This window comes from Barbus barbus (genome assembly GCF_936440315.1).
Source record: "Barbus barbus genome assembly, chromosome: 28".
NCBI lineage: Eukaryota > Metazoa > Chordata > Actinopteri > Cypriniformes > Cyprinidae > Barbus > Barbus barbus.
The window spans coordinates 16,208,655-16,230,266 of record NC_136756.1 but is presented as its reverse complement, the minus strand read 5'-3'; the positions used below and the strand labels follow the sequence as shown (position 1 = coordinate 16,230,266).

Below are 21,612 nucleotides of genomic sequence, written 5' to 3'. Positions count from 1 at the left end.
TGATGTTGAATAAAGCAAATATGCAGGACCAGGCAGTTTTAGCAATGTGGTTTGAGAAAGTCAGCTGATCATCAATCATAACTCCAAGATTTCTGGCTGTTTTTGAAGGAGTTATGGTTGATGTGCCTAACTGGATGGTGAAATTGTGATGAAACGATGGGCTTTCTGGAACCACAAGCAGTTCTGTCTTGGCAAGGTTGAGTTGAAGGTGATGGTCCTTCATCCAGCAAGAAATGTCTGTTAGACAAGCTGAGATCATCAGAATGGAATGAGAGGTAGAGGTGAGTGTCAAAAGCCATGTTTCTGAATGACAGAACCTAGTGATGCCGTGTAGACAGAGAAGAGACGTGGTCCAAGAACTGAGCCCTGAGGCACCCCAGTAGTTAGATGTTGCGACTTAGAGTCTCGGTTGAATGTCCACTTCTGAAACCAGACTGGTTGCTGTCAAGGAGGTTGTTCTGTGTGAGAAAGGCAGAGACTTGGTTGAACACTGCTCCTTCAAGTGTTTTAGCAATGAAAGGAAGAAGTTGTTCTGTAGTTCTCTAAAAGAGGTGGGTTTCTTAAGTAGTCGGGTTATACAGCTCTACGGCTTTTTTAGGAAGAGAGAAGCTTCAAGTCTTCACAAACGCTTTTTTTATTCGTTACTATCAAATACTTGCCATTTAGTGGAAACTTTTATTGAGTTTCATCTCGAGCTACTTGCAGATACGTAATAACCTAGGATTCAATGTCTTGCTCAAGGATACAAATTGTGATTGTGATCTGAATAAATCCTCAGCTCTTGAGTTGCACATTTTGGAATCAGTCTGGCATCTCTTGAGCTAGCAGTCTACATTTTGAATCCTTAGACGTCCACCACCAACATCTTTTTCTGAGTCAACTGACTGCTGTCAATAAGGAGAAATACTCAAAGCACTGATGACAGCCTCTAACCCATCTTGTTCACTGCAAAAAAATATTTTTGTCGTTTTTTTTCAGTACAAATATCTAAACATTCTTAAATCAAGATTAATTTACAAAATTAGAAGCAAAATGACTTAAGATATTAAGTTTTAGTTTCTGAAAAATATATAAAAATTAAGTGAGTTTGTTTAAAACAAGAAAAATATCTGCCAATGGGGTAAAAAAAAATAAAAGGGAAAACAACATTATTTTTCTTACATTTGGCAGATATTTCTTCTTAATTTGGACTTAATTTTGATTAATTTTTCAGAAAAAAAGAGTATATCTCGTGTCATTTTGCTTCTCAAGTAAATGCATCTTTTTTATATACGTAAATGTTTATTTGTACTACAAAACAAGACAACAATATTGAGTAGGAAAATTATTTTTTGAGTCAAGCTTTCAAATGCCAAAATGGGTGCTGTACCATTTGTGCCAACCTAAAACCACTTTTGCCAGTGACAATATTTGATTCAACATCCTCACAGAGACAAAATACAAAATACAACAATGCAAATCAGCCCAAAATTACGTCATATGGGTCTGTCTGTTCAAATATTGACAATACATAGTATAATATATATATACATATATATATATATATATATATATATATATATACAGAGAGAGAGAGAGAGAGAGAGAGAGAGAATCAGTGAATCTTTGTTTCTAATTTTTCTCATTTTTATTAAAAAACATCTGGATTGTTTTTCATCGATGTTATGTGCATATAAAGGAGAACCACTGATTCACACTGTTCACACACTCACTGTGAGTCACTTTATGAGCTGAAGACGCTCATAAACCACTTTCTGTGTTGGTTTATTCACTTAAGGGCCCAATTGTTCAGCTGTAAAAAATGGGGTAGAAATAGAGGAGTACCAGGATAATTAGCTCAATTTCTTGGATCTATGTCTTTCTGTCTCTTTCTCTGTCCCTTTGTGCTGCTATGGTATTGACATGCAAAGTGTTTGCTGTATGATTCTCTGGCTGAGTGTCAGGTGGTCTTTCACTCTCCCAGCTGGTCCAAGAGCGCATAGCCACCTGGTTTCCTTATTTTCGATCACGTGAGAGCTGCAGAGGGTTGAGGGCTCTTTAAAAATCACTGCTGCGAGTTCCATCTGCTCTGGACCAAACTTCAACAACATCAACATGCCCTTAAGTCTCCTAGCCCATCAGCCAAAACTCAACTCACTGAACACGCTGCCTGTGAACAGAAAAGTGACACGCTGATGTTCTCCAGCTCAGTGAATGAGAGAACATGGGATGCTAAGGTGTGAAGACAATGAGAAAGCTTTCTATGCCATTCTTTTGAAGATCCGTAAGCACACTGACCTTGATGGGTTTTGGTTTTGTTGAATACAAAACCAATACTTTTTTGTGGGAATAAATAGTGGTAGTTTGCTATTTAGTTTAACGTTTTGCTTCACGATTTAGGTTTTACATTACATACCAAGTGGTGATCCAACTCAGTGCCAATATGTACTGTTCAAAAAAAAAAAAAAAAAAGTACATGTATACTGCTGTTGAAAAGTTGGGGTTTCAAAAGTAGGATTTAATTTTTTGAAAGAAGTTTCTTATGTCTTTCTCAGAGGCAGCATTTATTGATCAAAAAAAACACTTAAAACAGTAATACTGTGATATATTACTAAAAAGCAAATGATAAAAAATTCCATTTTAATATGTTTTAAAATGTAATTTATTGCTGTGATGGCAAAGCTGAATTTTCAGCAGCCAGAAATCATTCTAATATGTGATTTGGTTCTTAAGAAACATTTCTTATTGTTATCAATGTTAACAGTGTTGCTTAATATTGATAGTGAGACATTTTATTCTTTGATGAATAGAAATTCAAAAGAACAGTATTTATTTGAAATAGAAAACTTTTGTAACACTGTAATATCTTTATTATCACTTTTGATCTGTTTAGTGCATCAATGCTGAAAAAAAAGAAATAATTTATTTTAAAAATTCTTCGCGACAACAAGCTTTTGAACAGTAGAGTGTATAAAAAACAGAAGTGTGATTTACCATTCTAACACATGGGACAAACACAAATATTGTTTTGTGTTTGTATATATTACTGTATGGTATTATACAGTAGTATTAGTTATATTAATATAACTAAACTTTAGTATTCCAAGTGAGAGATGAATTTGCACCAAACTAATGCAGAGTTTGATTAATTATAATTTCAGACCTTCAGTGTTTGGGTGGCGACCCATTAGTTGAGAAACACTAATTTAGAGTGTAATTTTCTGTTCCTGTCAGAAGAGAAGTAATTGTAATGATGCAAAACAATACTTTGCCTGCCATCCAATAATTTAAGATATGTTACAAAATCCATCATTTTGAAACACTGGTATATTTTAGCATAATGCCTTTTTAGTGCTTCTGCATCTGCCTCTGCATCCGAATCAGCTGTTTGGTCTTCTGTGCTCAGCTGTTTAAGCGTCATGCTAGCATGAACATTGATGACGTTTTAATAAACTGCGCTCTGTGTCATTCACACTGTCTGGCAGATGTAAATGTTTCCTCCCCTTTATTGTACCAGAGAGGTTCAGCGGGGGTCAACTAAGGCCCCTGGGAACCTTTAGTTGCTGAGGGTGTGTGTTGGGACATATGGGGACCGTTTAGGATGTGAAACACAGTGAGGAAGTGAGAGGCTGTTAGTCTGTTGTAGTGACTTCATTATTGCTCACTTATGGTTGAAAGTATCTGAGGCCTGTTGCGGTCAGAACATTTTTGAAGTCAGTAAATCTTTGTTTGACATGCATTGTTTGAGGAAACCTTCATCAGACTTTTTTGAGGGTTTTCAAGATCACTCATTTTAGAAAACGGATATTTAAAAAGCTGGAAACAATAAATACTGCTTGCAGTTCTGTCAGTTCAACTGTTATATTCTTCATTAGTAGCTTTATTTGTCTCAAAGGAGGATTAGAACTAAGAAATTCCCCTTCAGGCTGCCTGAATACTAATTAAAATTGTGTTTTAGTGATTGCAGATGACCTTGACAACAGGCACATCTGGAGAATAGCACGTGAACTAGCATGAGCGTGGCACATTGCTGCAACAGAACTTCAGTCACTCTAGCTGCATTTAGCCATCATCTCATGGAAATGCGTTATGAGGGCATTCTAGAGGTAACATCATTTCTCAACAATATATATGGGTAATACAAAAACCTTGATAATTTCTCACTCATTTGAGCATATTCAATATATATCTTGATTTTTATGTACTTCAATTTAGGGAAGCATTTCTATAACAGCTTGTACAGACATTCACAGCCATTCAATATAAAACAACATAGCTTTTGAAAGTTACATGAGCGTGCCAACCTAAAATGAATTTTATATCCATATTTTTAATTTACGATAATATCTAACCAAATTATGTAGTTTTGTAGTGAAACAAACCAACTAATAAGACAAAACTGTTCTCAGTTGATTATGTTTGTGCTGTTGTTGTCCTACAGAAATGTTTGAGTTTCAGTAATATTTGTAAAAAAAAAAGAAAAAAGAAAAAAAAAGACCAAAGACGTATTTAATTGATCAAAAAGCAAAGACATTTATAATGTTATGAAACATTTTTATCTAAAATAAATGCTTTTGAACTCTCTATTCATTAAAGTATACTGGAAAACAGTAGTAAATAATTTATATTATTTCCACAAGAATATTAAGTAGCACAACTGTTTTCAACATTGATAATAATAAACTTACTTAAGCAGCAAATCAGCATATTAGAATGATTTCTGATGGATCATGTGAGACTGAAGACTGCTGAAAATTCAACTTTAACGTTACAGGAATCGTTATATTGTAAATTATATTCAAAACTGTAATAATTTTTCACAATATTATGGTTTTTACTATATATGTGATCAAATAAATCTTGCCTCTGTCAGCATACAAGATACCCTTTCAAAAGGGTAGTGTACAATGGGAATATAAAAATGTACCGTGAAATAAAATATGAATGATTCAACTTTAACAATGACATTTACATCAAACTCATCTAATGATATGGCAGCTTAATGACTTGATGGAACTGACATTAATTACCTTATTAATATTTTTAAATCATGAGGCTCATGATAGTGTATCTGAACAGGTAACGAAGCGCAAGTAAACACCACATGGCACACACCTGCAATAAAGAGACCGTTTTCACTGATACTTTTGCAATCTCTCTATTATGCCGGTGAAGGAATCCATTATTATGCACTGGTATGCACTGCGGTGTTAATACATCTAATGCACTTTTGAAGGGCAAATAAACAGCCATATACAGGGAGAATGAAGGGAGAAGACTTAACAACTACAGCCCATTGACCCACAAATACCCCCTAAGACTAGTACAGAGATCTCTCTCATTCACAGGATCAGCACTAGCATTAAAATAGTTGAACTTCTCAGTTTCCGACTATCCTTTAAATTCTGTATATCTCTTTCCTTTCATTCCTTCATCTCTTCCTCCATTTTTCTTCTCCTTCCATCTAATCCTGCTGATTTATGATTTTTACCCATGTCTGGAAAGGACACTAGCAGCTTTCACATAATGAAAGGATGGAGAGAGTGTCCATTTGGACCAGAGCCAGCCGAACACTATGAGCTCATCACCATGGTAACCTTCAGAGAGATCCTTACCTTTCACAAGTCACTTCTGCTGTCATTGAGTTTTATGATGTTCATCTCTCTTTCTCTTGCACACTTTTCTAAATCTGCACTGTCAAAGCACAAGGTAATTTGCACGAAATCAACAAGCTGACATGAAAGCCCTGACCCCTGAACCATAACAAGTAACTGCAGTCCAGGCTGGCATAGAAAAGCTTATGTCACTCCATTAAAGGTGAAGGGTGTCAGTTCTGTGACCCTAAAATGACCATTTTAAACAGGTGTCCTAAACACACGCTGTCTTCTTCCCTGTATTCTCTTCAAGCCACACTTAAATAATATAAACAGCACATAAATAATATGCAGTAAATAAATAAATAACTGCATACATGAATGAATGAACGAATGATTGATTGCTCAAAATAAAGACACAAGAGATTACAATTTCATATTAAGGATCCTGATACATCTGAACTGAACTCTTAATTAATTATGAGTTATATTATGCATTAAGAGTTAAAAAAATAAAATAAGTATTGAACTGAAGATTGAATTTGATTTATCGCCAATGAATCATGATGATTTACAAACTTGCATATAAAAGTGATCAAATCTAAATTTGAGTCAATATCATCCAATTTCAATCATAGGTGAATAAGAGATTTAAGTTTATGTAAAACATTATTATCATTTTGTTCATCCATAGACGTATTGCTACGATTAGTTACACACATTCTTCAAAATATCTTTTGTGTTCAGCAGAGGAAACAAATTCATACACAAATTGAGGGTGAGTAAAATGATGACAGAATTTTCATTTTTGGCTGAACTATCCCTTTATTACTTTCTGATTTTCCTTACCACATTTTGTATCGCAAGGTCAATAAAGAAATAGAAGCGAATGCATACATTTCAGGATACTGACAATAGAGAGATTTTCACATTCAGGCCAAAATTTGCCTCCCGGCTCAACCTCACTGAGTCACTGCTGTTTATTCTACCTCACTGCGCTTTTGTCATGCCATACCACCCAAACTCCTCACCTGGAGCTGAAGGCTGACAGTACATCACGCTCCCCCACGGGCTTGTGCTCATCGTGAGTCTAAACTTTGCATCGGTCATGTTTCTGCTGCGCTGGCTGCAGCTTTCACATGTTGCACAAGTCCAGCAGTGTTGTGCAACACAGTCAGATCTGACAACAGCTGTCATACTCCACAAGGTCACCCTGAGCCCAAACAGCCCATATTTCAGCTTATGCACTGAAAAACAATCCAAGTTGTGCAGAAAGATGAACCTTTGAATAAACATGATTAAAAATGCTAAATATTTTTACTCTGTGTGCTGGAAGGCAATCATGCCCATACATATTTATAAAGCTACATTTCCATTTTCATTTCAGAGAAAGAAACAGAGTGACCTTAACTAGATAAGGAGGAAAACTGAGAAGAATACACTAAGCTTGTACTGAGAATATGTGTGCGTGTGTGTGTGAGAGAGAGAGAGTAAGAGAGAGAGAGAGAGAGAGAGATGTAGTAATGATGTAATTTTGCCAATGGATATTTACCGTGCTTCCAAGGTCAAAATAAGAAAACATAAATGTCATTCAAACTTCATTTTGCTGATATTTTCTTTTATATATATATATATGTATACACACACACACACACACACACAAACCTGGACAAGGCTATTCATTCTGGATTAAGGTTATGAGCCAGATGGTTTTAAGCGATTGGTCTACTTTTCCCAATCATACTGCATCTTTCATGCAACTGCCTAAGGCCTAAAATGCCTCCTTATACAAAGAAATCACACATATGAAAACATTTACAAAGGTTGACCTTAATGTGTCAAGAGGCAGGGAGAGAGAAAAAGTGTCTGAGGGACTGAAAAGAGAGGTTTTGAAACTGTACGGATCAGAAATGAGGCACTGACCTTTTTTTCTTCATGCACTCTGGAAAGCTTTTGAATACTTTTTTGACAAATCTGAAATAACGGCTCAATACAGGATGTTATTCCTCCTCTGTCAATGACTTCACATGGAACATGGAAATATGACTAATAAAGTGCTCTAATGTGCTCCTGGGTGGTGTGGTAATTAATCTCATGCCTGGCCAATTCAGTAATGTTTCCAGGGTCATAATCGGGTTCATTTGAGCCTCCACACATGTTCCAGTCCCTCAGTCACACATGTCAGAATTTGGTGAGAATGCTGACGAAAACAATCATAAAGGCACCTGTTATAACCCATAAAATGACTAAAGGAACATTCATAAATTACCCTAAGCAACTAATGCACACATTTATATTTACTGCAGTGAGGGACACAGAGCTTCAGTTCCAATAGGAGGTGTCCTTCAAAGACAATATATGTCTCGCTTCTTTTACAAGTGTTAAATAATGCTCAAGATTATTTACAGCCACAACAACAATATAGCAGACAGCTGAGATCTTTTACATTGCCATCCCTTTAGCACTGGATTAAATTGTTTTAATTCACACACACACACACACACACACACACACACACAGACAGACACACAAACGCACACACGTTCAACATCAGGCAATCTGTGTGGTGTTTCTCATCCCCTAAACCCCCGTCTCCCTCTCTTTCCTCCTCCCTTACTACCCTTTGTTAGGTTCCAGCAGATGGATTTGGGAACAAAGAGTCCCCCTCCTTTGCCACCCTACCCCCATCACACACTCAAACACAACACACACTCATCACATATTCTGCAGGATGCTTCAATTCAGACCGATTTACTAGATAACAGCACCACTCTCGTCTGCACGCTCACGCCATCCTTCACTCTCACTTCCCTGTGTGTGTGTGTGTGTGTGTGTGTGTTTTGGGTAGCAGGTGTATAGCTCTCTAGGTTCAGTGGGTCAGTCTCCAATAAAATCAAGAAGATTGAAGTCAATTTGCTCATTGACAAGCTGCAAATCAACACCAGAACAAAACTGAGAGGATCAGAACCAGTCCACCGGGTCTCTAGTCTGATCTCAGTGTTATTTTGGGCACAGATTAATATTCCACATTTCCCTACTTGTGTATTTATATTAGTAATTATTAGTTGACACTGTACAGTCTCAAACAATGATATAAAACATGCATATTAAATGCAATAAATGCAATTAATTTAAATAGTCACTTTTGATCAATTTAATCCTGAATAAAAGTATTAATTTGTTTAGAAAATCTTACTGGCTCCTAACTTTTAAATGATAGTCTATATGAATTTTACATAAGTACAATTTAAAGGAAAAATATGAGGTTCATGTCAAAATTGGTGAAACCAAACATAAAGATAGTCAATCTGAACAGATCATGTGTGTTCAAGTTTATTTGGCTTTTATGAGCTGAGGTGGATTGACATTTTTATTTTATTAGAAAGTTAAAAAAGACAAAAAATGAAATAACCTTCCAGACCCAGTTCTGGACTGCATTGTGGGTCTGCAATCATGATGCTCTATTTCAGGGCTGGCTGAGCAGAGAAGAATCTCCAGACTCTTTGAACTTTGACTGTTCAAAGTTGCAAGAAAGAAGTTTGTTAACAAAATTCTGCACTACTTTTTAAAAATGAGATCCTTTAGGTGCTAAAGTTGACACGAAGGGTAACACTGAAAAGCGAAATATTGTGTAAATGTGCAGCTATGAAAGCAGAAGGAAATGTGATGAAATTGAGCGTCTAGTGTGTGGGAAGAGTTAGAGTGTTGTTTAAATGGGTTATTCAGGGTTTAGGATTTAAATAGATCGTATTTAACTGAGAGGCCCATTAGACGTGCCATCAAGAGCTTCAGCCTGGTGCTTCTGTGATACATAAAGGCACCTGCGTCCAACACCCCATCATTTAACTCCCTCCCACCCGACTCCAGAGTCCTGTTAAAATATTGAGCAGGTACTTAAGTGTAATTTGGCTGAGTGCAGGCATTGCTGAAGGGTCCTTCATTCTCTGAAGACGTTTTGAGAAGGAACTAACGGCATCAATTATGTATGTAACATCTCAGACCCAACACAAAAAAAGAGCCGAAACGGCTGCATTTTTGTTGTTTATCAAGATGTCGGGAAATTTGAACGGTAGCTGTTAGTTTACTTTGTGGATGACATTTTATAGCCATTATAAAATTCACAGATGTTAGAAATAAAGAAATAATAGCTAAAAATTTGCAAGCGTTATTCTTTCATTTTAAATTAGTATAGTACATATTTATACAGTTTACAAGCTACAATAAAAAAATACATATTTGGCTCTTGCAATGAAGGGAATATTATTTTAATTCAGTTATTTAAATTGAGTTAAGTCCTCATTTTGCCTTCGAATATTATTTTGACAATTGTTTTTCATTTATTAAAATTCTTTTGACAATATTCTCTTAAAAATTTCCCTACACCGTTTAAAAAAGTCTAAATAATTTAAAATGATTTCAATTTCAGTGCAATTTCAACCAATAATATATATACCAAAGCATCTGAATAATGACCAAAAACCTTTAAAAAACGACAGAAAGAGGTGTATAGAAAGTATACATGCTGATAAAATGTAAAAACTGTAACTTGAATGCAATGTAAGTCGCTTTGAATAAAAGCGTCTGCTAAATGCATAAATGTAAATTTTAATTCCACCAAAACCTGTTGCTTTGCACTGAAACTCAAGAGTTTGTCAGTTTCGACCAGTTAGATGATTGACATGATGCTGTCAAAGAACTTGAACTCGAAGTGCTCTACAAATAAGAAAAATGAAAATCAATATTGCACGCTTTTGTTGACCAGATGCAGCCTAAGAGCAGAAACTCTGTTAGTACTGACAGAGAATATAGAAGCAGAGATGGAGGACAACGTAGAGGAAAAAAAATAGCAACAGAGGTAGAAAGAGGGAACTTGAATCTTGAGAGAGAAAGAAGCCGGGTAATGAGCAGTCTCCCAGCATGCTTCTCTCCCTCAGCGATGCAGACAGGAGCCATTTGTCATCTGGCCCAAAATGGCATCTCTGGAGCCTGTTTTAGAGACTGAGGGATTGAGGGACACTTTCTTTCTCTAATGTCCTGGACTTCTATACTCTCTCTTTATCTTTAAACCCTTGTGCTCATATCTCTCAGCCCCAGGGAGGCTCTACTATCCTCCACGACTGAGTGAAACACAGAGGAAGTTATGTGATTAGAGGTAAAGCCCTTCCACAGGTGTCAAGGTGTCACTTCACCATTACCTCTCCTTCACACAAAGATAAATTATTTCTGTCATCCCATTCAATTAGAATAATTCACACTCCTCCAACACTTTTGTTTTCTGTATTTCAGAATATATTCCTTTTCATTCATGTCAAATTAAATATGATTGCTAACCTGATTAAGTAAAAATTCTCTATTTGGTCAATAATGAGATGCTAAGCAATGAAATGTTACAATTTGTATCAAGGTGAAGAAGCAGAGAAAGCAGAAGCAAAACCAGGCAGTTCTGGGTCAACATAGCCTGCACTTTACTTTTTATGCTCAAGATGATGAAAGACCAAAGAAAGAGCTTTCAAAAAATCCTGATCTTTTACTGCTCAACAGGGAAAAATGTAATTATGAGCAGAAAATAATCTAAAAAACCTAATCCAGTTTATCACTGAGAAACATTTAAAGGAACCATGCTGTTTTATGAATTAGAAAGTCACAAAACAATGTGAGAGAATGCAGGATATGAAGAATGAACATGAGAGGGAGAGAGACAATAATGAGAAGGAGCAAAGAGGAGGAGAGCATCTCCCACCGTGGGTTTTGTGTTTCTCCTTTGAGCAGGGCAAGAAGAACCTTCCGGATAAATGAAACCAAAACGGAGGCAGAGAGAATCAGACACCTGCGATCAGAGAAACAGGAAGCATTCCAGAAAGAGTGATGGAGGAAGAAACAGGGATAGAGTGATGGAGCAAGAGAGAGAGAGAGGAAAAAGTAGCCTCATTTGAGGATGAGATAGATGGAGATACTGAATAAATCCCCCCAAACAATAATCACTGGATGAAACCCAAAGCCTTTCATAGCACGCAGCAGGCAGACCTGATCTGGCCCTCTGGCCCGCAGGCGCAGGCGCTGGGGTGGGGGTGTGGAGGGAACCGCCTGTGCTGGGGCACTGACCAGATGCTCAGATGAAAGATTGGGATTTTTTCTCTTTGTGTGAACAAGGTTGGGGGGTCACACACACAACCTGTAACATTTCACTTGTTGATAATTTCAGTGATTTTGACAGATTATTGAAATTACTGCAACAAAAGGATGATTATAAAAATGGAAATATATCTAATACACAGATAAATGTAAATAAATATGCAAACAAATAATTTACTACGATTAATAATATTACATATATGTAAATATGCATACATAAATTAACAATTGCATATAAACATTCTATATATATAAATCATTAATACTATTTATATTAGAAAATAATATTATATTAATATTCATAATATTATATAAAATCTGAATTATGCTCATAAATAAAAAAGAAAAAAATGATTATCAATATACTGTTCTTTATTTTTATATTATTTAACATTTGTAATGAACAGCTGTCTCATATATATATATATATATATATATATATATATATATATGTATATATATGAGACATTAATATTAATGTGATATGATATGAATGATTTTTATAATAATATATTAATGCTTATATATAAGCATAAAATAACTTGTTTTTATTACAAAAGTTAAACAATTCTTTTTAATCTTTTTTAATTTAATATTTATATTTCAATGCATGTGCATATACAAGATATTATAAATAAATATTATAAATAATATTACGACAATCTGAAATAATATAATAAAAATGATATTACATATATTGAATATGTGTGTGTATAAAAATTATGTTAGACAACTGCTCAGAGGGAGAGAAAGAGAGAGCGAGAGTGGCGTGTGGTGTATTCAGACACTTCATTAAGTGAATGGGGGCCGATTTGAGAGACTCCCACTTGTTTTACATGTGAGCACAAAGACATAAAGAACATAAAGGGAGCAGCATGCAGGCAGATGCCGACATCATCCTGTCCTATGAAGCTCCATTCATAGTATCTGTGGCCTGCACTTGTCATCATTGTGCACACTGAGAATGTGTGTGTGTGTGTGTGTGTACGACATGCTGTACTGGAGATCTACTTCAAAATTGCATTGATTCATACAGTCTAACATGTCTCCACATAACAGTTATCATCATTTACTACTGTCCAAGAATCTGGACACAGTTAAAACAGTGTTGTTGCTGTTATTATTAACTAAAACTTTAAAAAATGTTCTGAGTAACCGAAAGCTTAAATAAAATAACACATGTTAAAAAACTTAGAAACCTTAAATTAAAATGAGATAAAATAACTGAAATACTGAAGTACTGTAAACTTAAATTTTTTAAAACTAAAATTGAAATAAAAATTAACTAAAGCTATATAGATTAGAAAACTGATAAAAATGACAAAAGCCCATAACAAAATTGCTAAAACAAACTAAAATGAAAACTAAAAATAAAAGCTAGTATTGAGTTAAATATATTATAATTGTATTTGTACAGGCAAGGTCATGGGTTTGTTCGTTTATAAACGTAAACACAAATTCTAGTTGACTGCAGATTTACAGAAGAAAAACTAAGTGAGTACAGTTTGTCAGCGTTCGACGTGACTGTCAGCGAGACTGACGGGACAGAAGACACGGAACGGAACCGAACAGAATGTACGCTGGTTGTTGTATCAACTCATTTTAAGACTGTGTGACATTTCAGGCCTTTCCTTCTCTTTTTCCCTTTCTCTCTCTCTCTCTCTCACAGAATGGGGGTGTTTGGGAAGGGGTGGGAGCATATCAGAGGGGGGTCTGTCTGTCTGCGTGTGTGAAGGCACAGACGGTTCAGTAGTAATGTGATGTGTGTCCCGAGGGATGTTTGATGGATTAATGCTGAGCAGCTCCATTGCGATGTACCACCTGATCTCACTCCCACCGTCTGCCTCTAAAAAACCTGCCTGACTGCTGATCTCAGCTAGTCTCTCAGTCTCTCCTCTCTCTGTCTGTCTGTCTCTCTTTCTTCCTCTCTCTCTCTTCTCTATCTCTTCCTCCTCTCAGCCGCCTCCGCTGCAGGCCAGGAGCTATCCAGTGCTGAACAAGTGAATTTTTTCTTCTTTTTTTTTTTCAGCAGCGTAAGCGGGTGTGTGTGTACAGTAGCAAGCGCACACACACACACACACACAGTATTGTACCATCAGACATCTCTCTCTTCTCCTGCGTGCTCTTCATTTTTCCTTTATCAAGTCACCATTTTTTTTTTTAGTTTCTGGGACGTGGATCTTTTTTTATACACTGGATTTCATTCGGGACGATTTTCACCAGGGTTATTTTCTGTCTGCGGCCGATGTGAAGGATTTCTGGTGTGTCTGTGCGACCGTGTGTGAACCATGCCTCGCTCATTCCTGGTGAAGAAAATCAAACTGGATGATTTCTCCTCATCTCCCGTGTCAGCGTCTAACCATCATCACCATCATCATCTCGATGACTCCTTCACACGCTCTCGCTCCAGCCTGGGCGTCCGGCTTTGCGAAAATGGTGAGTGTGATCTCTAAATATATGGTTAAATACAGTAGCTTCAATTCATGTGCTTGATGTTCCCAAATGGTTAGCCTACAAAAAATATCTGTAGTGTGTTTTGAACATTGTGCGTAGAGTCCAACAGATGTTACATAAAGCTTTCCGTTCTGTCACGAACTAATCCGTAAAACCCTCCATCCTTTCACCCCCAGCCCTGTCCTCCATTGTGCCCCCCAGACTTTGTTTGTTTTTGTTTTTTTGACTCATGCCGACACAAATCAGGTCATGCAGCGCAATCAGCTTATGCGAATAAAGCCGTATGAAGCGGGCTTGATACCAGTTTGTTGTGTGTAACAGCTAATGCTAACGCTAACACGCAGCTTTGTGGGGCTGATATGTTTGTCCTTAGCTGATACTGCCCTTGAGTTTCGGTCCAAACCCTCCCCCCTCCCAACAGCACTCTCTCTTTCTCGCTCTCCTCCCCCATCCTCCTTTTCGGCCTCATCTTACTATTTCTCTTTTTCACTCTCCTGCTTCCGGGTACATGAATCTAAGTGGTGGAGGGGGAGGTAGGGTTTCAGCCATCATTGATGCCACTGGAGACATCCGAGGACTGTACTGTATGGCTTGAAGGAGAATGAGGGAGATGAAAAGAAAGAGAAGCTGGAGGCAGCGCTGACTTTTTTCACATGATGCGGCAGCAGCACGCACATGCACAATAGGGCAAATAGCATCACGCACACAGAGTAAAGCCCAGCATCCCTGAGTGGACATGATGGGACAGGCTGAGCTAAACTGAGCTATTCTAGAGAGACTAAAGGGAGTCCAGAGAGCTCTGTGTCCTCACAGACAGATTTCGGTAGCAGATGTGTGGCTTTCTCTGCCCTGCTATGGTGTTTTTCACAGATAAGTGTGATAAGACATGAGGGATATCTTCCTACCTGTTACAAAAAAACCCACAACAGACTGTTTATCTGTTTTTGGGTCATTGCAAGATTACATGAACTTTTAAAGCTGTGCTGCTCCTTTTAAAATTACATTTATGCTGTTATTAAATATTGCATTGCAATATTTCATAGGCAATAACAAAATCGGAAACAAACATTCATTCATTTTTTATGCATATTAATCATTTTCCCTTGATGGTCCTGTATAATAATTTGCACACAGTTCCTGTAATTACACATTATACATAAGATATTTTTGCTGCATCTTGAAGGTCGAGCATCAGGACAAACAACTCCATCCTTCATGTCATCCAATAATGTAACCCTAAAAAAGTTCATAATTACTACAACTATTGTTGATTTGATTAATATTACTAAATTATGGATAGTTTCTTATATTATCAATTGAATTATACTCACAATATTATTTAATTCTATCTAGTTAATTCTATTCATATCTATTATTTCAAACTTGGTCCCGTATAATCCTTAAAATAATGATAGTTATTTTATTAGGAATATTGCATTACTGAATTACTTATTTTATATTATTGATTGTATTACTATATTACAGTTATATTCAGAATATTTATGCTATTTATTCAAACTGTGTAAGCTTCTTACTTCCTTTATTTCATTCATTGCTAATACCACAGTTTTACTTTGTTAACAATACCTATAGTCAGATGTTCTGACAGAAAACATGATTATGAAAAACCCCTAAGACAATGTAGTTATATATCCCAAATAACATCCTCTCAGTCTCTCTACTGATCCTGTTGATCTTTCTCCTGGCCAGCTACATCCTTATTGCTCATTGCTGTCTTCAGTCTCACTGTATAACTAGCTTACACAGATCCTGTACTGCATTAAATGCCTTTTGGGTTTCCCTTTTAGCACACAGATTTAATTATAAACATTTTGTTGAAGACATGGCACCTTGGAAGGTGTATTATGTCGGTGGAATTCCAATGGCAATAAATGCGTCTGAGCCCCATGGCTGCCAGAAATCCTTTTAGCAGCTCCTGAATGACCCTCACGATGCATTAAGACTCGCTCTTCATGGTCAGAGGGCTCCAAAATCAGTTTAGAGAAGTTAGGAGAGAGTTTATTTGCTTCAGCAGATAGAAAGGTAATAAGATGTCCGTATTAGGAAATACATTTGTAATATACTTCAATGTTTGGAACAATTTCAATGTTTTGAAATCTGGGAAAGACCTTCGGTTCTCTTCGGAGAGAAGTGAAAGTGGTTTGTAAAGTCCAGATTTCCTTAAAACGGTTTAAATCCATTCACAATGTCAACTTCTCTTTACTTCCACTTTTAACAGATTATGCTGTGCATAGTGGACAAATAAACACAAAACTCTAAGGAAGGCCTCAGATAATCGCATCAAAGCAAAAGAGAGTCTGAGTGGCTTCTTCATCTCAAGGAGAGAAAGAGAGACAATTATGCTTCCAGCAGAGTTAACCTGCTTAATTAGCCATTAACCATGTTAAAACCCTTTGGGTCTCAATCACACACACACACACACACACCTTACATGAATGAGCTATGCAGTAGTCCTCAAACAGCCATCAGAAACTATGGAATCCCATTTGCACCTCATAGTAAAATCAGATTAAAATCATAAATATCATCACAATTGTGAGACATAAAGCCATACTATGAAATATAAACTCTCACCTGAGATACAAAGTCACACTGCAATATGTAAAGTCACAATTGTGAGCTAAGAGTTCTTATTGTGAAAACAAATTTGCAATGTTGAGATAAGAGGCCATGTCAAATTAAGTAAAAAGTGAATGAATGAATGAATAAATTAATAGAAAGGTAATTGGATTATTTTTTTTTTTAAATCTGTAGAGAAACAGCACCAAATAATATAGTCAAAAAATTGGTTTCCACCATACAAACTATATCACTTAAACAGGTATTTACAGTCCTAGAAATAAAGGTTCCAAAAGGGGAACATTTGCAGCAATGCCACACTATTTTGGGCTCCTGAAAGAACCTTTCAGTGGCTTGTGCTTAAAAGAACCCTTTTTTCCTTTGTTTGAAGAACATTTTAATAATCAAAGAACCTTTTTTTCTTCCTTTTCGGGAATGAAAATGTTTCAATGGATGTTAAATGTTCTTCAAGGAGACATAGTTGCCAGTAAAGAACCTTTATTTTTAACAGTGTATTTGTCATTACACTTGTTGTGCTTCTGTTTTGTTGTGTCAGACATTCACATTGTGTCTGTAGTGTACTACATCTGTGTCTTTAATTGCTTTACACCTGGAGTTCAGTGTAGAAGTGAAAGGTCAATGAGTTAATAACCTATTCATGTTCTCTGCTCTGCTGCAGGCTACATCCAGGATTACATCAGCTCTTCTGAATACACAGAGGAGAAGCAGGCCGACATGAAACTGAGCTCGGATCCGCTGTACTCCCCAGTCAGCAGTGGAGGAGGGGAGTACTGCCAACCAGACCTGGAGCACCCAGACAGCCCCCAGTCTGGCCTCACGGCCCGTGGATACTTCAGCAGCGAGAGCGAACCTCTCAGCGAGGGCTACACCATGGACGCGTTCTTCATATCTGACGGCCGTTCGAGGAGGAAGGGAGAGGTCGCAGAAGCAAGGAACGCTGCCGATGATGAGAAAGAAGTGGTGGCGGTGAACAACGGAGGTCCCCGACACACCTGCAATGAATGCGGAAAGACCTACGCCACTTCATCCAACCTGAGCCGACACAAGCAGACCCACCGCAGCCTTGACAGCAAGATGGCACGCAAGTGTCCCACCTGCGACAAGGTTTATGTGTCCATGCCGGCGCTGGCCATGCACATCCTCACTCATGACCTCAAGCACAAATGTCACGTGTGCAGCAAAGCCTTCAGCCGGCCCTGGCTGCTTCAGGGGCACATGCGATCGCATACGGGAGAAAAGCCCTTCGCCTGCGCCCACTGCGGGAAAGCCTTCGCCGACCGGTCCAACCTACGAGCGCACATGCAGACGCATTCGGCCTTCAAACACTACCGCTGCAAGCGCTGCAATAAGACCTTCGCGCTGAAGTCCTACCTGAACAAGCACTACGAGTCCGCCTGCTTCAGAGGCTCCGGAGACGAGGACGAGTCTGGCTCCGAGAATTAACAAAAGAGAAAAGATGAAGATGAGTTAACGCTCTCAGAAATCCCCCCACAGACTTCCTTCACAGACCCCACTTTCCCTTTTTTAGAAAGCAATATTTTCACCAAGAAAAAAAACCAAACCAACCCAATAATAAGAAGACAATAATGAATAGATGCTGGATTTTTTTCTTTGTTAAAAAAATGACCCTCTCATATAGACACGTACAATTATGAGGCCTGGCATGCAAATTTTTACGAACATAATACTATTAATAAGGATAGTAATAATATTTAGATTCCTGATGTTTTATAGTAAATCATAAAAAGACATAAAAAAGACAGCAACAGGTTTGTGCTTTTTGAGAAATTAAATCAATTTGTATTTTTATGCTGCTCTTTTATTTTGAATTCTTTTGCAACTGCCAACATGAACTTTTTATGAACATGTGAATAATGACAGTATTTGCAAAAAATAAGAAAAAAACAAAAAAAGATTGTAGACCTCTGAAAAGGTACAAACTTTTGTTACACTTTTGGTATTTTATTTATAATTGTTATTTTTATATTCAAAGTTTCCTGCAGTTTCTTGGCTCCATTATTTATTTGTTTATTTATTTATTGTGCCAATCATGTCCAGTAACTATTCGAGCAGAGCGACCATCACTCTGTGTTTACCATACAGAGGAAACAGCACTCAAAACTAAACATTTCAACGATCTCCAAACATTCGAAACATTCAAAATACGGACGACAGGGACTTTCAACAACATCTCTGCGCGCTCTGCTGGGCTTCCTCACACTAAAACAGACTGCATGTGCTCCAGATGCCTGGAGCTCCACCCCTTGTCTTCCTGCTCCACGATTACCTCACCCAGAGGCAGGTATGACCTCTAACCTCTGCTCTGTCCATGCTCTCAAAGCGCCCATCACACAAACCTCATTTCTACCATTCCAGTATTGTTGTTGAGTATTTATATATTTATTTATGCACTATTTTCATTTTCTTATTTATTTCATGTGTATTTATTTATTTATGTACCTATCTATCTATTTATTTGGTTGATTATTCTCTGTGTTATTGGATACTGAACTGCCGTTGACCTTTTAAGATGCTGCTCTTTAATGAAAATCTTTATATGCATGATTCAGCTGTAGAGGGATTTTATTCGTTTTTTTGAGAGGGATGTATGCAGTGTTTGAAAGCAGATGAATTCAGGTGTGATGCTTTGTTTAATGGGCAATAATTCTTCTTAGGAACAGCAACTTGTATAATCACAGCTGTCCTGTTAGCAGTCAATGTAGGGCAATAAACGAAAACCTCCTTAATATCTCAAAGGTCATTCTCTCCATTTCGTCGTTTCTAGAACTTCATTTCTAGCTAAGACCATCATGAATGTCTACATATGGTGTGTATCTGTGACTCCACCCACATTTGTGACATCACAGTTCATCTCATTGCCAAATGCCAAACAATTTAGTAATCGAGAAATCTCTTTTACATGTGAACACCAACAAAAACATACAATAATATATTAATCCCTGAAAGTGCAAATCGAACTCGACAGATAATAAAATTCTTGTTCTTTTTGCACTTACAAATTTAAACATCATTTTAATAAGAAAATCAGCAGCAATAAGCCTTTTTCTAACATAATTTTTACTATTATCACAGACTTACTAATATAACTGTCTTATGTCTCAGCAATAGTTTTGAATGCAATTATAAAAAGACTAACCCACAGCATGACATTTTTCATGAATTTGGTTTTAGCTGTCCAAATAGATCCCATCATAAGCTGCGGCCGCCAGACGATGACATGAATATGACACTGAGTTTCAGTGACATGTGAAATAGAAGTCCCAAATCCTACACCCAGAACTAATGACCCCCCTGAATTGCCAATCAGGATGGATTATTCAGTGTTTGGGAGAAAGGAGTGCTGGGTTCAGGATAGAGATGAAACAAAATAGAGGCTTAATGGCAGTATTGATGGAAATAGCTGAGCATATGGCGCCAATGTGGCGCTGCCTGTATAATAAAGATCTGAAAGATGTTTGGAGATGAAAGGATGAGAAGTGCAATCAGAATGCGACAGTGTAAATCAGCTGTCTCCTTGCTGTCTGTCCTGTGAAGCAGAAAAAGCGGAAACAAAACTGCTTATTTTATAAAACAAAAAAAAATTATTTAGCACCATCATGAGGAATTAAACCTTGCATAGGACAATATGCATCAGCATATATGATGCAGCTCATGTCAAAGCGAATAGAGACTGTGTCCACTCCCCTAAAGGGTTAACAGGTGTTGGTGGACAGACAGTAGTCTGAGAGCATAATTGAGTCTGAATTTGACCTTGTGAGGAAGGTCGAGCAGCACCAGCCAAAGGCTCTGTCAGCGTTTTGCATATTGTAAAAAGGACGGCACAATCTCAGTAATGGGCCAAAACCTGTGGGGAATAGATAATGAGTTTCTCCTCCCACTTTTCTTCTCTTCGCCTCTTTTCCACCATTCCTGACCTCATACATTGGCACGCTGTCTCAACGTGTCCTAGAAGAGTCCTGCATGGTATTTCACACTCATTGTTGATGGACATCAGTGTCAGAAATATAAGAACAACTATTACAATTAGAAAAGCACCCTCTGGAACAGATTTTCAGGAAAATTTTTACTTAAAATACTTGATCACCCGTAGAATGATTACAATGGTGATCACTATTTAAAATGTTAATATTAACATAAAAAATTACATGTGCAACATTTTATAAATAAGATAGTGTGGCATATTTCATAGTACCTTATTCTAGACTAGACAGACCAATAGAATAGAATATTATGACATATATATTATATACACTACCATTCAAAGGTTTAAATTGAACAAAGGTAAGAGTAAAGACATTTAAAATACAAGATATTTATATTTCAAATAAACAATCTTTTTATTCATCAAAGAACCTTGAAAACAAGTATCACGGTTTCCACAATAATATTAAGCAGCAATATAAACTGTTTTCAACACTGATATTAAAGTGACACTGAAGAATGAAGTAAGGCTGCTGAAAATTCAGCTTGCCATCATGAATTACATTCAAAAATATATTCAATTGAAAATAGTTATTTTAAATTGTAAAAATACTTCACAATAAATGCATTTACAGTATTATTGATCAAATAAATGCAGCCTTCAAAGACTTAGAGACTTTAAAAACATTTTAAAAAATCTTACTTTTGAACGGTAGCGTATATGAAAAATACACAAATGTTATCAAACAGATATATCTTGTAGAAATATGTCTAAATTTCTGGAGCACATTTTGTGGTATTCTTGCTCCAAATCCTATTCATTTCTGACCCTAATGGACATTCATCCTGCTTTTTTTCCTAAATCATCCCCTCATATTTCTGACACACCCACAGCTGTGAAGAATCAACA

The 21,612-nt window shown here is 36.9% G+C and overlaps 1 protein-coding gene across 1 annotated transcript; it reads left to right on the top strand.

Moving 5' to 3' along the window:
- Positions 1-13,580: 13,580 nt before the first annotated feature.
- On the top strand, positions 13,581-19,503 carry LOC306848746 (transcriptional repressor scratch 2-like). Its single transcript, XM_079383488.1, has 2 exons — positions 13,581-14,141; positions 17,419-19,503. The coding sequence occupies exons 1-2, from the start codon at positions 13,994-13,996 to the stop codon at positions 18,201-18,203; spliced, it is 933 nt and encodes a 310-aa protein (XP_079239614.1). The 5' UTR covers positions 13,581-13,993; the 3' UTR covers positions 18,204-19,503.
- Positions 19,504-21,612: the final 2,109 nt, after the last annotated feature.